The sequence below is a fragment of the Halichondria panicea genome, chromosome 9 (genome assembly GCF_963675165.1).
Source record: "Halichondria panicea chromosome 9, odHalPani1.1, whole genome shotgun sequence".
In the NCBI taxonomy this organism is placed as follows: Eukaryota; Metazoa; Porifera; class Demospongiae; order Suberitida; family Halichondriidae; genus Halichondria; species Halichondria panicea.
Window position 1 is genome coordinate 4,071,437 of NC_087385.1, and position 13,853 is coordinate 4,085,289.

Sequence of the window (13,853 nt, forward strand, 5' to 3'; positions counted from 1 at the left end):
CTATACACCACTCCCATCTATATAATTATGTGGAGTCAGTGTTGTCAATAGTATTATCAAGAGTCCATGATAAATGGGACTCTTGGTATTATATAGACTATACACAGGGCTGTATTGAGGGGGGTAATTCTCCCCCCCCCCCCCCCCCCCCCTAGGATCTGGCAGATTCATTTGTACTGCTATAATTCTGATGACTTCACCGCCTCCTACAATTTTAAATTGCCCAATTCGCCCCCCCCCCCCTGATCCAAAATCCTGGATGCAGCCCTGATACAGTATACAGTATACAGTATTATGGTCATTCACGTATTAAATAATATGCACACGAAAAATTAAAGCCTAGGACTAATATTTATTATAAGCTTACCAGTAATCTTTAAAGACAATCAACTATTATTAAACATTCATTAAAGTTCACCCACGTAATTAATACCTCACCTTTATGTTCAATGCAAATGCAGTCAAAGTGTGATACAGGCCTCCCCATTTTTGGCTGGTTTTCCTGAAAAAATTCAGTGCTTAGTTTTGAGCCAAAATAACCTATCAGGATTTTTACAGCATAAATGTTACACGAAAAGATTCATCTTCATGGTTATAATTATAATCTACAATTGCAGTTAATTATGGGTACATATCAGTGTGACAAGTTTGTGTGTACATCTATATAAATAATCATGAATTTACGCATTAGTCTGACTTTGTGGTGTGAGTTAAAATTATAGCCTATAATAATACAGAATTGAACTCAACACATAATTGTGGCTTGCAGAAACTTATACACTGCATGCTTACAATGAATATTGTATTAAGAGTTCTGTATACATTTAGTTTGTGGCTAATAATTATAATCGAGTCCAACTCGGTAGTTCTTGCCGTAATTATTGTCCCACCAACTCTTTCCATCTTCAGACTCTAAACACAAGGCAAAGTCAGTGCAGCCAGGGTTAAAGTACGGTAGGTCAAACGCGTATCTATTCATTTGCTCTCCTTTGTAATTAGTCCTAATCAAGGTGGCTGAAACGTCTGTGCATGATTTCCATTCATCAAGTGTGTAAAACACAAACAACTTTTTTGCTGATACAGAGTCAGACACCCGTACGAATCCCGTGAACTCATTTCCACATCCATACAAGCAGTATTCTAAAGATATCTTTTTTCTGTGAACACGGGATGCAAAGCAACCTTCACGAAAGAGTGGATGGTCAAACTGGAAGATAGTAGGACTTGAGAGTTTGGTATCGATAACGATGTACAGAGGTTCTCGTTTGATAACACCCCCTTGGAATCTGTCCATATGATCCGCCAGGTCCTACATAAATGAGAGACACACTACTCAATACTTTTTCTATACCATCTTTTGTAACTTACTGGATCATTCTGAATGCATAACATGTCTGAAACAGAGAGTTTCAATGGTTCGTCTTGCTCAGTGTCGCAAGGCAAGGAAGCATCGACAATCTCACAATGATCAGGCAAAGGCCGGCTGGTAACCTCCTGATTCTCTATGAACTTCTCGAGTTTTTCCAAGAGCTCAGCGGAAGGTATTCTAGGGATCACAACAGGTTCACTTGCTACACTCAGCATAACAGTGTTTTCATTGGTCTGAGATTCCGCAGGGAAAATTGCAATAAAGGGAAAGTACAAATAACATCCAGGTCTCACCTGTAGATATTCTTGATCTACTGTATTTGTGTGAGTGGAGGCATCAGGAGAGCATCTATCTGGCCCAGTGGTCCTTGCTGAACTAACAGTGGCTGCCACAGTGGTTGAGGTCTCACCATGAGCTGGCCCGATACTGGTCCTTGCTGAGGTAAAATGACTGGTGGTAGCAATCGCCGCTATTATAATAGTAGTGGGAGTGGGAGTTTCACTATCAGCTGGTCCGATACTGGTCCCTGCTGAGGTGGAGTGACTGGTGGTAGCAACTGCAGTGGTGGTCTCACTATCAACTGGCCCGATACTGGTCCCTGCTGAGGTGGAGTGACTGGTGGTAGCAACTGCAGTGGTGGTCTCACTATCAACTGGCCCGATACTGGTCCTTGTTGAGGTAGAGTAATTGGTGGCAGCAACCACAGTGATGGGAGTGGAGGTCTCATTGATTGGCCTCTCAGCTCGATTTTTTGCAGACCTTGACATTACTTTTTGCTTGAGCTTTTCCTACAATTTCACAAGGATTAAAAATGTTACAGCTATAGGTCTAACACTGTAAATTATAATCTCCCGATACTGAAATGGCTAGTATATCGGTGTCAATGAATGATTACCTTCATTTTGGAATGTTTAGGATTTGTATCAGTTTGATTGTCATCAATGGGGATGACTTGAGTTGAGCAACCTCTACAGAAGATGATCTTGGTAACAGTCTTGATGACCTTCTTGAACCTTCGACGTATTCTCTTCCCCATCTTCTTCTTGACAATACTTGCATGAATAAATGAAATTCTCTGCACGCTAGATCTAATTGTTGCTATCGGAGACCACACAGGCAAACGCATGCGCGATGGATCCAAGTAGCACGTGATGAGTATCGTAACTCCAAGTGCTCAATCAAGCAACTTCATTTGGTCATAGATTGAAGAGTTATTATGAGAAATGCAAAACGTTCGCTTTCTCCAACTGTTCAGAGGATACCCTGGGCAACTGTGTGGAACCTTGGAACAAGAATGAAAAAAGCAAGACTGAGTGTAACAGTACACTGGAAATGATGCACGCTGTCATATAGATCTACCCAGGAGACATTCAAAAGCAACCAGCAAACAGTGAGTTGTGGTTTTATTTTATGCTTGGTTGCGCATGCACAGCGAGGTATACGGTAGTTTGTAACTGTTTGTGCGTCTGTGTGTAGAGTGTCTGATAAATGATGCAAGTAAAAGTTTCTATAGGCTTTATAGTGACGTTTTTTGGTATAGCAATTTGTAAAATAATGCTTCGTTCTCGAGTTATAAGCTAGGTTTGCTTACTTGCATTGCAGCCTTTTCAGAATAGTGCATAGCAAAACTTGTCTATAGAGTTAGCCACTAGAACGCTAGCATTCTAGTGGGTAACATGTATTGGTAGCTGCAAGAGTGAGAAAAGCTGCAAAGCTGCACTTGGCTGTTCATACAGCCATTAATTTTAACTTTTGGTTTCCTTTTTAGCAACAATCATAGTTGATCATTTCTCACTTTCTGCACCATTGTAAATTTTATTGTAGCTTCATGTTTGGTACCTCCACCGAGGCATCAGCACCCGCAGTGTTTTAGTTTCTACATACCTAACCCCCCTCCCCAACACACACACACTACAGGAAAGCTATGTATTGAGGGCTGCATTGCCTTGCAAGAGCTCATTGTACCCATTGTAGTGGGAGGAATCCTGGCTATCCTACTGGTGCTGATATTTGTGGCCTATATCATAGACTATATCCGTAAAAGTATGAACGATTAAGCCAAACGACATACTGTCATTTTAAAGGATGTGGCAGTGTTTATATCACAATTCACATCTTCGAGCACTTTATTCTATTGTGTGTTTAAACTATTGTGATCACAACCACTATGATTGTATCAACTGTGTTCAATGTTAAAATGGGACGCACATTATTCAATTATACACCACTCCCATCTATATAATTATGTATAGAGTCAGTGGTCAATAGTATCATCAAGAGTCCATAATAAATGGGACTCTATCTGCTTACACAAGCTTACCATCTATAAACTAACATTCATTAAAGTTCACCCACCTAATTAATACCTCACCTTTATTATGTTCAATACAAATGCAGTCAAAGTGATACAGGCAGGCCCCCTTTGTGGCTGGTTTTCCTGAAAAAAATCTACTGAGTAAGTGCTTAGTTTTGAGCCAAAATAACCTTATCAGGATTAATTTTTACAGCATAACTGTTACTGTCACGAAAAGAGTAGATTCACCTGCATGGTTATAATTATAATCTACAGTTGGGTACATGTGAGTCATCAGTGTGACAAGTTTGTGTGTACATCATTATACACTTAATTACTTATGAATTAAAACTCCACCTGGCTCTATAGCTACTCAACTTTTTTCTCCTGGAATGTTGCTTATAATTATGCTAATTTTGTACATGATGTAGTCTTCAACTAGCTTGACGTATTAGTCTGACTTTGTAAAATTATAGCCTATAATAATACAGGATTGAACTCAACATATAATTGTGGCTTGCAGAAGCTTATACACTGCATGCTAACATGAACATGAATTGCTGTATTAATTAAGAGTTCTGTATAACATGTAGTTTGTGGCTATCGAGTCCAACTCGGTAGTTCTTGCCGGAATTATTGTCCCACCAACTCTTTCTATCTTCAGACTCCAAACACAAGGCGAATTCAGTGCAGCCAGGGTTAAAGTACGGTAGGTCAAACGCGTATCTATTCGTTTGCTCTCCTTTGTAATTAGTTCTAATCAAGGTGGCTGAAACGTCTGCGCATGATTTCCATTCATCAAGTGTGTAAAACACAAAAAACCTTTTTGCTGGTACAGAGTCAGACACCCGTACGAATCCCGTGAACTCATTTCCACATCCATACAAGCAGTATTCTAGAGATATCTTTTTTTCTGTGAACGTGGGATGCAAAGCAACCTTCACGAAAGAGTGGATGATCAAACTGGAAGATAGTAGGACTTGAGAGTTTGGTATCGATAACGATGTACAGAGGTTCTCGTTTGGTAACACCCCCTTGGAATCTGTCCATATGATCCGCCAGGTCCTACATAAATGAGAGACACACTACTCAATACTTTTTCTATACCATCTTTTGTAACTTACTGGATCATTTTGAATGCATAACATGTCTGAAACGGAGAGTTTCAATGGTTCGTCTTGCTCGGTGTTGCAAGGCAAGGAAGTATCGACAATCTCACAATGATCAGGCAAAGGCCGGCTGGTAACCTCTTGATTCTCTATGAACTTCTCGAGTTTTTCCAAGAGCTCAGCAGAAGGTATTCTAGGGATCACAACAGGTTCACTTGCTACACTCAGCATAACAGTGTCTTCATTGGTCTGAGATTCCGCAGGGAAAATTGCAATAAAGGGAAGGTTAAAGCAATAATCCAGGTCTTACTTGTAGATATTCTTGATCTACTGTATTTGTGTGAGTGGAGGCATCAGGAGAGCATCTATCTGGTCCAGTGGTCCTTGCTGAACTAACAGTGGCTGCCACAGTGGTTGAAGTCTCACCATGAGCTGGCCCGATACTGGTCCTTGCTGAGGTAAAATGACTGGTGGTAGCAATCGCCGCTATTATAATAGTGGTGGGAGTGGGAGTTTCACTGTCAGCTGGTCCGATACTGGTCCCTGCTGAGGTGGAGTGACTGGTTGTAGCAACTGCAGTGGTGGTCTCACTATCAACTGGCCCGATACTGGTCCCTGTTGAGGTAGAGTAATTGGTGGCAGCAACCACAGTGATGGGAGTGGAGGTCTCATTGATTGGCCTCTCAGCTCGATTTTTTGCAGACCTTGACATTACTTTTTGCTTGAGCTTTTCCTACAATTTCACAAGGATTAAAAATGTTACAGCTAAACACTATAAATTATAATCTCCTGATACTGTATACAGAAATGGCTAGTATATCTACTTATTTTATATAATGGTGTCAATGAATGATCACCTTCATTTTGGAATGTTTAGGATTTGTATCAGTTTGATTGTCATCAATGGGGATGACTTGAGTTGAGCAACCTCTACAGAAGATGATCTTGGTAACAGTCTTGATGACCTTCTTGAACCTTCGACGTATTCTCTTCCCCATCTTCTTCTTGACAATACTTACATGAATAAATGAAATTCTCTGCACGCTAGATCTAATTGTTGCTCGGAGACCGGCACAGGCAAACACATGCGCGATGGATTCAAGTAGCACGTGATGTGTATAGTAACTCCAAGCACATTGAGGGCGTATTATATAGATCAATCAAGCAACTTCATTTGGGCACAGATTGAAGAGTTATTGTGTGAAATGCAAAGTGTTCGCTTTCTCCAACTGTTCAGAGGATACCCTGGGCAACTGTGTGGACCCTTGTTCCAAGAATATAAAAAAAACAAGACTAATGCACCTATCAATGGCAAGCCCCCCCCCCCAGTACGGGCATAGGTGGGGATTAGAAACATACATATTTCAATTGCACCACATCTGGGGGCAACCTCGATGTCAAATCCCTAGGTAAAACCCGTAGTTCTACCTGGGGAATTGACACCTACAATGAGCTATAAATCATAATTAATACGGGTTGGCTATAATTATTATCTCTTTATACAGGCAAACAAAAGATTCAATCCACTTTATTACATGGTACAAGTGCTACACACATACTTATCAGGTTCAGACAAAAGATTCACACATTTCCAACTGTCACACACATCACATGCAATCCAGTTTTCAACTTCTCCTGTCTGTTCTTCATAAACATTTCTACTTGTTGCCCAGTGAGTGGGCAGATCAAAGCAATCCAGTGCTCAGTATATGGCATGTTGCATCACTGCCATGGTTACCATATATTGCACTGCATTATATGGCATGCACTGGATTATATGCACTTGCACTGTGTGTAAATGCAGTAGATTTCTTTAACCCATTTGGGACTTATGCCCCACCATCCCACGCAATACTCAGTTGGTCCCTTTTATAGGCTACTACCTTTACAACTACTAGTGGGAAGAAAACCTAAAAAAATTACTATGGAATTCAGCAAAACTAATGAATACACTAAATTCCTTCAAAACACATGTCTTTTATTACGATTTATATGACCAGTCAGACGAGTTTAACGTCATTGGGCAACAAGTTAGTTATTGCCGGCGCCCTCGTGCAACATGCCATATATTGCACTGAATGATATAATGCCCTCGGGGCCGCAGCTGGGCAATAACTAATACATATCTCACAGCTATACAGGACATCTTCTTTTTTTTTCTTTCTTCTTTTTTCTGCACCAAGTTTTCGGTTATCTTTTACTGTTTGTAAATGTTTGAGCTAAATTTCAACTTCTGCCTCTGGAAGACAAACAGCCTCAGCCAATTGTTCAGGCTCTAAGGTAGACGTACTGTTAAAAGCTTTCTGCAATGTTGCAGATGGGGGTGGAGCGTAACTTCCATCCGAGCTTTCCACATAGTGACCATTGCAGATCCCCTTACAGTCTTTACAATTTTCTTTTCCCCATGGTCTTTCTGGATCTATGTGAGGCATTGGGAGTGAATTTAGAGGGGGTCCTCCCAGATACCACTGCAATTTGTCTGCTGATGCACCGACAGACTTTTGGCATACTGGGTGGCAACAACTTGCTTTAAAACATGGCAAAAGAAAAAACACGTACTGCGGAGGGTACCCAGTTACCATAAGGTTGGATCGAACGGTCCATACTTTTTCAAACATTTCGTAAAGGTTGGGTTGACTAATCCGTAAACGCTCCTTTTTCGTTTTACTGCCTTTCAAAAATACCTTCAAGTTCTCACGATATTGTTGAAACTCTACTGAGTCGGAGCCAGAATACAGGTTTATTACCGTTCTTCCACAGGGACTTTTGTTCACACGATTTATATACACGTCAATAGACACGTCAATGACACATTTATCAGGAATGACTTCATCCGGTTCCATATCAACAAATATTCCTCCCCACTCTTCGGACTTTATTTGAAGAACAATGGTATCGTCTTTCTCTATCCCACAGTCTGAAAAACGTTCCTTGATCTTTAACGTTAGGTTAGTCACCCCTCCTTGGAAAGAAACTGGACGCCGATTGTCTCCAAAGGTCACTAGGACCTTTTTCTCATATTGTGACATCACCTTCGGCTTTGAATGTAAAAAAAAAATTATTAAAGCCAGACAATAAGTTTAATACAGGCTTGCTACAGAGCACCATGCACCAGACAGACACTCACTTGTTTTATATTAGCTGATAGATTTCTTCACAATAACACTTCTTCTTGCAGCTAGATCTTCAGAGCTTCTATATTTAGCCTTCTCTAGCACATTTTATAATATTTTATTAATAGAGTTGCAATTAGCACATGGCTAATTTTTACTGCGCATGCGCAGAACAGTATTATCAAATTCCCTGCATCTGGGGCAAAATGTATAATCAAATCCCACATAAGCCCCACCTAGTGCCCGTACTGGGGGAGGTGGGGCTTGCCATTGATAGGTGCATAAGCAGGGGCGTTCTAGAGATTGAAGCAGGAGGGTGCTCAAGAATACAGAAAAAATGGGGCCGCGAGCATAGCGCGCGCGATTTTACGCCCCCTCATTTATTGTGGCGCATCTTTCATACATCCAGCTCCTCCCCCATGCAGCCTTGCAGCAAAAAAGTACAGCACACTGCCCAAGAAAAGAGCGGCTCCTACTATTCTCCTCTAGAGCTTCTCTCTTCCATTCTATAGTTCTGTTACTATGTTACTAGATAAAGCATCTAGCTACAATAATTTTTATGTTATTACATGTGTATCTTCTTGTAAATGACAATACAATGTATAATGTTGTAGTTTGTAGCCCAGAACAATCTATAGTACCGGTACTATAGCTCATAGTTCCCTGCTAAATACACTCAAATGGGATCTAAGACATGCATAGCGTGATAATTATGAGTCAGTCATCTGTAGGATCTCCATGCACTATTCTCCTGGGGTACATCCTAGCAAACTGGTCAATCACTGCAATGGGGATGTCCAGTCATTCTGGTGTTAGTCATTGCTTCTCAGTATCTCTCAGTGGAGCAAGAGGTGACTGGAAGGGTGCAGAGGATCTTGATCAGCTATTTAGCATTACATTAACCATTGGAATGGCAATACTGATTGCGCATGTTCAATAATATTGGGCATGGTGGATCATGACTTGTCGTTGTCATGAGATAGAGCTGCACGTATCTCTGGAGCTGCACAGTTAGCTAGCTAGCTATACTGAGTGATAGGATTAGTTTCATGGTTGTCTGGGAGGACAGGGAGGTGCTCAAGCCCCCAAAGCCCCCCATTGTACACGCCACTGCATAAGTGTAACAGTACACTGGATCCATGGAAATGATGCACGCTGTCATAATTATAGTATATGATATACCCAGGAGACATTCAGCAAACAGTGAGGTGTTGTTTTATTTAATGCTTGGTTGTGCATGCGCAGCGAGGTATACGGTAGTGTGTTTGTGTAGAGTGTCTGATAAATGATGCAAGACTGAGTGAAGTAAGAGTTTCTATAGGCTTTAGTGACGTTTTCTTGTATAGCAATTTGTAAAATAATGCTTCGTTCTCGAGTTATAAGCTAGGTTTGCTTACTTGCATTGCAGCCTTTTCAGAATAGTGCGTAGCAAAACTTGTCTATAGAGTGTTGCTACTCTACTTAGTAATTAGCCAGTAGAGCGCTACGTAGCTACATTGTACACAGTAAAAACAGATTCGTTATAATAACATAAAACATCTCAAATAAAATGCATCATTTGAAATTTAATGTAGAAATGACATAAATTTCTGTCATTTCTACATTAAATTTCAAATGATGCATTTTATTTGAGATGTTTTATGTTATTATAACGAATCTGTTTTTACTGTGTACCTAGCGTTCTAGTGGGTAACATGTATTGGTAGCTGCAAGAGTGAGAAAAGAGCTGCAAAGCTGCACTTGGCTGTTCGTGCAGCCATTAATTTTAAATTTTGGTTTCCTTTTTAGCAACGATGATCGATCATTTCCCACTTTCTGCACCATGTAAATAATTTTATTGGGGCGAGCGAAGCGAGTCCCTTAGTTAGTCATGCACGTGGTCCGGGTAGGTGTATGTATGTATGTATATATGTATGTATGTCTACCGTGGACCGGCAGGCCGGCATGGACCGGCATACGATATTTGCTTTTGTGACTCGTGATCCTTTACCAATTTCTACGTGAGTCAATAACTTTAGCTCGATAAAGATATGAATAGTGACAAAACTAGTGATAAGGAGGATCCTCAGAAACAGCTAAAAAGAGGGAAAGGAGGCTTGCTAGACCCAGAGAGAAAGATACAGGGCACACAGGAGCAGCAGGAAGTGAAGGTAACTGACTCAAATTGTGTTTGCCTAAAATAAATAAATGTTGTGTAGAAAGTGCACAAGCCAGAAAGTGGCCAAACATTATTAAATGTTCATTACACTTACAGAGGCCACACAGGCACGCTTGAAGCAATACATGCAGGCATAGGCATACAGAGTGAATCCCGACATGCCTCTATTCGAACAATCTGCTGTTCAATCCAAGATGCTGTTTATATCTGCAGTCATGCATGCCAATAATGTCCATCTATCGATTACCACTTGGACAATATGAATACGCAGGCCATGTCATCAACCTGCCACAAGATGTGGTGTCATTTGCACAATATCTTTCAGCAGAGTTGGATGCGTCGCTTGCCCCATGGCGCTTGCGTCACCCTAGTTGTAGCTTCATGTTTGGTACTCCTAGCCTCGATCCCAGGCCAAGTTTTCGCTTTTATAACGGTTAGGTGAACAACTAGGCCTGGTACTAGTTGTCTGCGCATGCGTCAGTCGTTCGTCAGATTCTGACTAATGGATATTCTCTTTCACTTTCGTGACATTTATATTTGTGTACTATCGTGTACTAGAAGTCAGTTCCCGTTTTATCATTATTGGAATCGATTGGAATGGCTCTTAGCTGAAGCTTCTCTCTTCTCTGAAGCTTAGAAAACATTATTCTGAAGACTGAACAACAAGGGAAGAGGTATAAAGCTTTGTCAAGCTTGTTAAGGTCAGATATTTTTGTGTGGGCCCTATGCTATCAAGTCTTGTTCATGTTTGGTAAGATCTAGGTAGACTATAGTATCATCATTAATATGGTGGATCAAGTGAAGAGTGTGATCTAGAGAACTTGGTGCTGCCATCATCAGCTCGTCGACAATGACACTATAACCTGTTTAATATGATATGTATAGATCTACACGTATTTAGAATGTCTACTTCTCTGTACAGGAACAATGGCTACTATCCAGCTATCCCAACATTGTTCCTCTTGGCTATACTAACAGACGAGACTGGACAGTTTGAGGTAAGGGTTTAACTGTGTTTGGTTTCTTTTAATATTGTCCTATACTTACAGGACTGGAGTATGACCTGCTCATTCGAGCGTTGCTGGGTAGCTCAGAGGCATCAAGAGAATCTACATTTTCTCAAGCAAAGTTTAACTGAGTTACGAGTTGGGGCCTAGAATCAGAGAAGTCCAGCACCCTGCTAAATCGTTTTGAAACGTAATTTGAAGGCATTCAATCATCTTGAAGTTGCCCTGATCGTGCTGCAGCACAACTGGCAACTCCCCAGGCCCTTGTGAAGCAGCTCCCTATATATGTGCATCTTTGTGTACTCACTCTGTGCATTTTCTGTGTACAAATTTCGATTATAAATATTTTTGCCGACCACAAATACAATGAAAATTTGACGCATGCGCGCAGACAACTAGTACCAGGCCTAGTTGTTCGCCTAACCCTTATAAAAGCGAAAACTCGGCCTGGGATCGAGGCTAGGTACCTCCATGCACCGAGGCCGCGGTGCTTTTACATTAGTTTTAGTTTCTACATACCTAACCCCCCCCCCCCACACACACACACACTACAGGAATGCTATGTATTGAGGACTACATTGCCATGCAAGAGCTCATAGTACCCATGTCAGAGGAATGAATGACTCCCCGGTGGGAGTGACCCCCCGGTCATTCCTGCCTAAGGTGTGGGGGACTCCCCCAGGAGTGAATGACTCCCTACGCGCATGCTTGTTTGTTCGGCCAATGTGACATGAAGAGCCAAAGAGCAAGGTTAATAGCAAGGTAGTAGAAGTAGTAGACAGCAAGTGACAGCTGGAATGTAGACCTATGCATGTGAATGAAGAGCAAGGTTGCAAGGTTAATATGGGAAAGAACTGGAGCCAAGTGCTGAGCTGCAAATCGCCCAAATGTACAAGTGCACAATGGGTTATTACTGTCTGTGGTCTCTATTCAGTAGCAGAACATGCTGTGGGGGATCTCTACAGAACATAGCAGAACATGCAGTGGCAGCAACAACTGTGGTTTATTTGCTATTGCCGCTGCAGTGGAGTAGGAACAGTTAAAAGGTTGGAGGGGCCCACTTGGGTGGTGCTCCCTGCGCTGGAAATTTTAAGACAGGAAGCTACACCCTCATTATGACATCATAATTAGCTGCGGCCTAGCTACAAGCTTATTACCTCTGAACAAGAACTAAAGTCTATAATAATATACAGCAGAATTGCTAAAACATGTTACTGTAAAACAAGAGTATTATCATTCAGCGGTAAAAAAAAGCGGTTCTTCATTTCTGCTTACAAATTCATGCTTTATCCTTGTCAATTGATTGGTTAAAATACCTATCCAACTCAGAAAGGGTGGGCTGATATTCAATGTTGAGGGGCCACTGGCCCCCTGGCCCCCCTGTTCCTACTCCACTGCGCTGCATATATACCACGAATTACAAGGAGACAATTTGGATCACATCATCCTAAATGAAAATGAGACACCACAATTGTACGTTGTTTTGAAATGAGAAAACTGAAGAAGATTTTCAAAGTCAAAAGAACTGAATAGTCACAAGAGACCTGAGATTTTCCAGCATTGTTAATTATACTGCCCTTGTCTCCACCCTGACTCCTACGATGAAATGATACAGTGTGATACGTGGAACTCGTGGTATCATTATAGTATCTCCACTCAGTTGGAGAATATATATAGCTAGTTGTAGATTGAATTTTTAGGCTTTCGTTAATATCTTCTACTGCTGTTTTTGTTTTTCATGCACTATAATAATTATTTGCACTGTGTTATTTTTGTTTTTCATGCACTGTAATAATTATTGTGATGGATGTTGTTGTTTCAAAATTATATTGCAGACTATAAAATTATAAGTGAAGTAACGATAGTTTTTTAAAGGAACAGCTATAGACAAACACTTGTAACAGGCCTCTCATAGATAACAGTGATAAACTTGATTGTATATACTAGACTATAGTATAGTCACTGCATAGGCAGCAGTCTTTTGAGGATGTACTTAGCAGCCCTCGATCCGCTGAAATCTCAATTTGTGGGGGAGTCATTCGTGACTAGGAGTCAGTGACCGGGGGAGTCATTTATTCCTAGGCATGAGTGACCGGGGGTCACTGGTGACTAGGTAGGAGTGACCGGGAGTCATTATTTGGGGGAGTCACTCGCGCCTATGACACCCATTGTAGTGGGAGGAATCCTGGCTATCCTACTGGTGCTGATATTTGTGGCCTATATCATAGCCTATTATATCCGTAAAAGTATGAACGATTAAGCGAAACCACATACTGTTATTTTTAAAGGATGTGGCAGTGTTTATTATCACAATTCACATCTTCGAGCACTTTATTCTATTGTGTTTAATCATAGATACACGCGCGAAAGAAAGGGATAGGCAACACCCAGCACTTCCGTTCAGGGCCATAGCCACCAACTTTAGAGTGGTCAGGTTGTTATGAAATCGGCGCGCGTAGCGAGCCGAATTTTTTGAGGCCACGCCCATTCCCGGTATCGTTGGTAACGCCCCTTCTCTACTAGATTCTGTTCAGCTTTAAAGCTTAGCCCTAACACAAATGTTACAGAACACAACATTGATTCTTATCATGATGGAGAAACAGCAAAGTTGTATTTGGCAAGACCACAGAACTGGTTTGGACTTTCCAAATGATCGCTTGGGGAACAAAAAATGGTTAGCTGGATGGTGAGCTTGGTCTGGAAGACTTGGAAGGGATTCTCTCTCGCCATAGCAATGATAGCATGTAGATTAATAGTCTTGATCACTTATAGTTCTAGCATGCTTGCATGTTTTGCACTGCAGA

General features: G+C 41.2%; 2 protein-coding genes and 1 long non-coding RNA gene across 4 annotated transcripts; 1 reads left to right on the forward strand and 2 right to left on the reverse strand.

The window, feature by feature from the left end:
• Positions 1–602: 602 nt before the first annotated feature.
• Positions 603–2,462, reverse strand: LOC135342069 (uncharacterized). 2 transcript variants are annotated; one of them, XM_064538754.1, is made up of 4 exons: positions 2,265–2,462; positions 1,663–2,157; positions 1,369–1,602; positions 604–1,309 (listed from the first exon to the last, which is right to left on the reverse strand). In XM_064538754.1, exons 1-4 carry the CDS (start codon positions 2,403–2,405, stop codon positions 836–838), a joined length of 1,344 nt encoding a protein of 447 aa, XP_064394824.1. In that variant the 5' UTR covers positions 2,406–2,462; the 3' UTR covers positions 604–835. The 2 variants fall into 2 exon arrangements, with proteins under 2 accessions (XP_064394823.1, XP_064394824.1); XM_064538753.1 differs by having other exon boundaries at positions 603–1,309; positions 1,369–2,157.
• A 1,569-nt stretch (positions 2,463–4,031) lies between these two features.
• Positions 4,032–8,034, reverse strand: LOC135342070 (mucin-2-like). The gene is made up of 5 exons (XM_064538755.1): positions 7,899–8,034; positions 5,629–7,809; positions 5,082–5,504; positions 4,787–5,020; positions 4,032–4,727 (listed from the first exon to the last, which is right to left on the reverse strand). The coding sequence occupies exons 2-5, from the start codon at positions 5,767–5,769 to the stop codon at positions 4,530–4,532; spliced, it is 996 nt and encodes a 331-aa protein (XP_064394825.1). The 5' UTR covers positions 5,770–7,809; positions 7,899–8,034; the 3' UTR covers positions 4,032–4,529.
• A 1,753-nt stretch (positions 8,035–9,787) lies between these two features.
• On the forward strand, positions 9,788–11,406 carry LOC135342071 (uncharacterized). Its single transcript, XR_010396743.1, has 3 exons — positions 9,788–10,034; positions 10,139–11,040; positions 11,092–11,406. It is a non-coding gene; the product is annotated as an uncharacterized LOC135342071 (long non-coding RNA).
• The last annotated feature ends 2,447 nt before the right edge of the window (positions 11,407–13,853 follow it).

Bases quoted from the DNA above. Each gene is read 5' to 3' on its own strand.
- LOC135342070 (XM_064538755.1), bottom strand. From the start codon at position 5,769: ATGGGGAAGAGAATACGTCGAAGGTTCAAGAAGGTCATCAAGACTGTT. The intron at 5,505-5,628 runs GTGATCATTCAT...GTGAAATTGTAG, and splicing joins CTAAACATTCCAAAATGAAG to GAAAAGCTCAAGCAAAAAGT. The intron at 5,021-5,081 runs GTAAGACCTGGA...GCGGAATCTCAG, and splicing joins TAGATCAAGAATATCTACAA to ACCAATGAAGACACTGTTAT.
- LOC135342069 (XM_064538753.1), bottom strand. From the start codon at position 2,405: ATGGGGAAGAGAATACGTCGAAGGTTCAAGAAGGTCATCAAGACTGTT. The intron at 2,158-2,264 runs GTAATCATTCAT...GTGAAATTGTAG, and splicing joins CTAAACATTCCAAAATGAAG to GAAAAGCTCAAGCAAAAAGT. The intron at 1,310-1,368 runs GTAAGTTACAAA...TCATTTATGTAG, and splicing joins TATGCATTCAGAATGATCCA to GACCTGGCGGATCATATGGA.